This window comes from Dasypus novemcinctus, chromosome 14 (assembly GCF_030445035.2).
Source record: "Dasypus novemcinctus isolate mDasNov1 chromosome 14, mDasNov1.1.hap2, whole genome shotgun sequence".
NCBI classification, from domain to species: Eukaryota; Metazoa; Chordata; class Mammalia; order Cingulata; family Dasypodidae; genus Dasypus; species Dasypus novemcinctus.
The window spans coordinates 5,925,509-5,931,508 of record NC_080686.1 but is presented as its reverse complement, the minus strand read 5'-3'; the positions used below and the strand labels follow the sequence as shown (position 1 = coordinate 5,931,508).

Sequence of the window (6,000 nt, the reverse complement as noted above, 5' to 3'; positions counted from 1 at the left end):
TCATGATGATGGGAGAGAGTGTTGCTGTGGGGGGAGTGGGGGGTGGGGGCGGTGGGATTGAATGGGACCTCAAATTTTTTGAATGTAATATTTAAAGAAAACAAAAACAAAAAACCCCATGGCTATACAAGCTGGAGTGACTGACTCAACTCCCTGTGAATCTATGTAAGGAGGCACTGAATGTGTGGATGGACAGATTGCATTCTGGATTTTAATGGTAGACTCAGGAAAGCAAGGGCCCAAGGAGGGCTATGTTCAGCTGTGTCTGTTTCCAAGCATTGTGAAGAGTGTGTGTGGGGTGGTCACTGCAATGCTCCAGTGGTGACCCTTGGATGTGAGAACCATGGGATTGAAGAAACCCCAACTCCATCCTGCTGGACCATTAGCACTCCAGTTCTGCAGAGACACAGCTTGGGCTCAGGTCAGTAGGCTGTGCACTCATTGGCCTTTGTAAGGGTGGGGACAAAGAGGTTGAGGGGAGTGAACAGGCCACAGTCAGTACTGTCACAAAACCCCCAACTTGCCTGTATCTGCACTCCACCCACTGGGTGTGAAGTTCATGGCCAGGGACCTATTTCTGCAAATCTTTAGCATCTCTGTTCATAGGACACTAGGGAGTGACTAGCCCCCTACTTAAGACAGCTCCTTGTTCTCAGAAAGTCTTTACCTATAGGGAAATTCCAGGGCAGGTTCTCAGACCCTCTCTCTTTTCTGGGGTGTGCCATAGATCAGCAGGTCCTTGGACCCAGTGTGGAGAGCTCAAGGAAGACAGACGTGATGTGTCCCATCCTGCCCCAGCTTCCTGGTTCAGGGATGGGATGCTGGAGAGGTGCGTGAGGTTGGGGGATCTCAAAGACCTGTGAATTGGGTGAATGCATTGGCAGCAGGTCATGGGAAACACTTAATTTGGGTTTCTTCCTTTCTTTGCTTGTACCCCTTCTCCTGGCACAGGCAGACACTTAAGGAAGGAAATTATCACTGAGCCCAAGGGAACCTGGATGGCCTTAGAGCCAGGAGTTGGGTTTCTGCTGGTGACAGGAGTCTAACTGCTCAGAAGCAGCCCTGGAAGCTTACAATCCTGACCCCACACACTCTGAAAACAGCCCTGAATTGTACAAGGGAGGGTTAGGCAGTTCAGGTTTTGACTGAAGGCCTGGCTGCCAGGTGAATCACAGCTGTGCCCTGACAGTACCCCTTCACCTGCTCTGATGCAGGTCAGGGTGGCTGACCTGCAAGACCCAAACTGCTGTGGTGCCCCAGACCATTTCCCATGCTGCACCATGAGCTGCTAATCCTCTTAGAGTATGCAAACCCTCTAAGTCAATCCATCATTCTGTCTAACTCACCCCCTCTGCAGATGAGACTTCCATCCTGTGTTTGAGGCAGTCTTCTCCAGGAAGCCTCACCTTATCCTAAGCTGGATTGATTTTTCCTCTTTGGGAATCCTGAAGCCTGGAGCACCCCAGTCAGTCTGGTTGGGTGTGTGTGCTTTTTATGTCACACTCACAGATGAGCACAATACCCTGTGCTTCATGATCCATTTCCCAGTAGCTTTCACATGACAGGATAATATAGGAAATAGTCACAATTTAAGTGAAAATAGGCTACGCTTTCTGTGATAATTCTTTGACCATGCAAGCCCAGCCATAAACAGGAAGGAGAAGCTGTCATGGAGAGGGTGTCTGTGTGGCTGAGATGGTTAGAGGAAGGGCTCCAGAGGGGAGAGTTAATCTTCTGATTGTCTTACTTACTGCAGGGACATACTTTAACATCTGAGCAGTGTTTGCTTCTAGGCTAAAGGCACCACCACAAACATAGTCTTAGCTGAACTGGCATGCAGAGAGGACACCTCTCCTACCTGGAACTTGTGCTCCCCTCCGCCAGGCACTGTTTGCTTCCCAGGAGCTCTGGGAGAGGTTGACCCACCCAATGGCAACAAACAACCACACAGTTGTGGAGGAGTTTTTCCTGCAGGGTTTCTCAGAAGACCTCCAGTTCCAGGGTATTTTCTTTGCTCTCTTCCTCCTCCTTTACCTGATGGCTCTTGTAGGGAACATCCTCATCCTCATGGCCATCTGCCTAAATCCAGCCCTCCACACACCAATGTACTTCTTTCTCACCAACTTGGCCATTGTAGACATCATTGGCACATCCACTGTTCTCCCCAAGTTGTTGGAGAACCTGGTGGACAAAGGTTGCATCATCTCCTATGGGGGCTGCATGACCCAGCTCTTTTTCCTGTCATGGGTACTTGGGGCTGAGCTGCTGCTGCTCACAGTCATGGCCTATGACCGCTTTGTGGCCATCTGCCAGCCCCTGCAGTATCACACACTGATGAGCAAGCCCCTCTGTGCCCTGCTGGCAGGTAGTGTGTGGGTGTTTGGTGGGATCAACAGTTCTGTGCACACTGGCCTGATGGCACAGCTAACTTTCTGTGGCTCAAATCTGATCCATCACTTCTTGTGCGAAGTCCCGACACTGCTGCTACTTGCCTGTGGCCCTACGTACTTGAACAACATCATGATTGTCATCGCAGATGTTTACTTTGGGGTGGTCAATTTCTTCCTCACCATGGCTTCCTATGCCTTCATCATTGCCAGCATCCTGCGCATCCGCTCAGCTGAGGGCAAGCGCCGGGCCTTCTCCACATGCTCTTCCCACCTCCTGGTGGTCTGTATGTACTACTCCACTGTCATCTACACCTACATCCTCCCTGGTTTTGGGTCCTCTGTGAAAAATGGCAAAGTGGTTGCCATCCTGTACACGGCAGTCAGTCCCACTCTGAACCCCCTTATCTACACTCTGCGGAACAAGGATGTAAAGGCTGCCCTCAGGAAGGTGTTTCCTACATTTGGTAAATGAAAAGAAAAGGCCAATGTGAAGTTTGCTCAATGTTAATTTAAAAAAATGACTTTTTAAATCTGATACAAGTGGCAGGGGGAAGAACATAGTTCATGTAATAGATTCATAGACAATGTGCTCCCTTCATGGGAACTGGCTATCCTTCTATGGGGGAACTTTAACTAAATTATCCAAGGAGCTAACTGTGAGTATTCTCATAACTTTGAGGAGCAGTATGTGATGGAAAAAAGCAAGGAAGAGTAAGTGGCCAAGAGGAACAACAAAATACTCATCAAGATATGCCTGACACACACTCCATCCAATATCTGCTGACATTTTCATTCACCCTTCTGTACCAGGGAAAAAGGCTGTATTCTTGACCTGTGGATGTGGCTGTCCACTTCTTCTTTCAGGGTGGAAATCTCAGGTTCTTGAGTGAAGCTCATTGAGTCCACTGCTTAGTATATTCTGACACAGAGTTTCTCTATATCCTGCTTCAGTAACCTCACCAGGACCCTGATTCTCTGACCCACATCCCTTGGTGTGATATTGGTGAAGAGACAAGAGAGACTGCTCCTCACTATGTCTGTGAGGTTTTGAGGTTTTGAGACTGTGAAGTCGAGAAGAGATGGCATCAGGCTGTCTTCCATTTTAGTGACATGCAGAAAAGAGGTGATTTTGTTGTTGCTGTTCATTCTTCCCTTTTACAAAAGGGCACCATCATTCTTTAACTGAGAATATTTACCTTGTTGGAAAGAGTTGTTTTTGATCCTTAGTTTGGACAAAAGATTATTCAAAAAAATTTTTAAACAAATCAATTTTATTGATACATATTAACAAATCATACAACTCATACAAATTGTACAATCAACGGTATTTGCTATAATCACAGAGTTGTATGCTCATCACTTCAATCGTTATTAGAGGATTTTCATTATTGCAATAATAATAATAAAGAAAAAACAGACAAACAAATAAGAAAATTTCTCACCTCTCAATCTCTGTTTCCCTGGCTGTGCATAACTTCTATTTCTGGCTATTCTTGCACAATTATGTTGTATGTATTTGTTTATTACATAGTTTCATTGAGATATATTCATATAACATATGATCTATCCAAATTTCAACATTATTTTTTATGGGTTCAGTTCCTTCTCAATCTCATGAGTATTAATATTGTTATTAATTATGATTATTAGCCTTATCCTCAGCTTGTAGCCTCTGAATATTTGTGTCCTTCTCCCTTCAGCCTTGATTCTCTTCTATTATACTGCTATTTACATTACTGCTAACATCTGCATTTATAATTAATTCTTGCCAGTGACACCCAGATTTATACCACAGTCTGAACTCATCTCCAGATCCTAGACCAAATGTTATAACTGCCTAGTTACTATAACACTTAATTCTCCAGGACCTCATTCAACAGTCTAAATGCACAATCTTCACCTCCATCAACCATCTAGTTTTAAGAATCACAATTACTGAAAAATTATTGATCTTCTTTCCTAGCTTCTCTAGTCATAGCATCCTCAAATTATAATGAGTTAATCTGAATACCTCTTACATCTGATGTTTCTCCCATTTCTAACACTTACTACATGATGCCAGGCTGACTCAGCACATTTCATATTATTTTCTACATTTATTTTTTTCTTTATTTTTAAAGGAGTTTTGATTACATATGAATTGAAATATAAAATACCTGTGCCTTCTTTTCCATAGCAAAATATTTTTAATTTCATTGATATTGTTGATATTTGTATTCCTGCTAATATCTGTATTTATCATTAATACTTGCCAGTGATCATTGCATGTATCATTAATTTGTTCCTTTTATTTTTATTATTATGCCATTGTCTGTATATAGTACATTTTATTTATCCTTTCATCTTTTAATGGCTGTTTGTGTTATCTTTAATTTTAGCTATTAGGAACATAATGTGAATAAATACATCTCTAAAACTACCATCAGATGAAGGATGTCATTGGTCCACCTAGGTTAGAAGTGTATGTTTAAATGAACCCTTAGGTCCTACCAGAAGATAGTCAATCACCTGCAGTGACTTCAGCTTTCCAGGTGGCTGGATACAGAGGGTGCTGCATTCAGGCCTTTTGGCAAAAGCTGCTGTGGGGTTGGGTTGTGTGTTTAAAACCTGATAGAGAGCTACAAAGTTCAGAACAGACCCAGGAAAGGTGAGTGAGAAATGGGCAACTTCATTTTTCTATAATTCTTTGTAGACCCCATGTGATTGGTGGCAATTATATAACCTGGCCCATTTGGAGGTCATTTTTAGCAGGACCTGGGATGAGGCATTGAGAGGTATAGGTCTATCTTGTCCTAGGACTTTGACCCAGTTATTTGTACCCTAATGTCAATGGGTAGGCCAGGCAGCTCTCACTGTGACCTTCCTTTTCAATTCCCCCAGTTCCTCCTTACCAGACATTCCCATCTCCTCCTTCCAAGCCCTGTGCACGCTTTCTGGGGGTGGAATCATATGGGGAGATCTCTGCAATTACTTTTGAGGCAGAGACAAAGATCTGAAACCAGAGCCCAGGCTGGGAGTGTCTTTCACTTCCAAGGCCCTCCCTCCAGGCACCTGCAAGAGGAACAGATAGAAGCCTCAGGGAGACAGACTGGTTTCTCTCATGAATTGCCACTTTTTTTTTTTGGTCACAGTTTATGTATTAACAGTGAAGCATAAGATAAACTATGGACTATAGTTAATAGTACAGTTATAAAAATATGATTTTATCAATTGTAACAAATGTACAATGCCAATACAAGGTTTTAATAATAGGGTAGTATATGGAAACACTGTATTTTTTTTATTGACTTTGTAATAATATTACATTAAAAATATATATATATGAGGTCCCATTCAACCCCACCACCCCCACCCCACCTCTCCCCCCCCAGCAACACTCATTCCCATCATCATGACACATCCATTGCATTTGGTAAGTACATCTTTGGGCACCTCTGCACCTCATGGTCAATGGTCCACATCATGGCCCATACTCTCCCCCATTCCATCCAGTGGGCCCTGTGAGGATTTACAATGTCCGGTGATTGCCCCTGAAGCACTATCCAGAGCAGCTCCATGTCCCAAAGACGCCTCCACCTCTCATCTCTTCCTGCCTTTCCCCATACCCATC

At 43.9% G+C, this 6,000-nt stretch overlaps 1 protein-coding gene across 1 annotated transcript; it reads left to right on the top strand.

The window, feature by feature from the left end:
• The first annotated feature begins 1,929 nt into the window (after positions 1 to 1,929).
• On the top strand, positions 1,930 to 2,862 carry LOC101444592 (olfactory receptor 13A1-like). Its single transcript, XM_004479168.2, has one exon. The coding sequence runs from the start codon at positions 1,930 to 1,932 to the stop codon at positions 2,860 to 2,862; it is 933 nt and encodes a 310-aa protein (XP_004479225.1).
• The last annotated feature ends 3,138 nt before the right edge of the window (positions 2,863 to 6,000 follow it).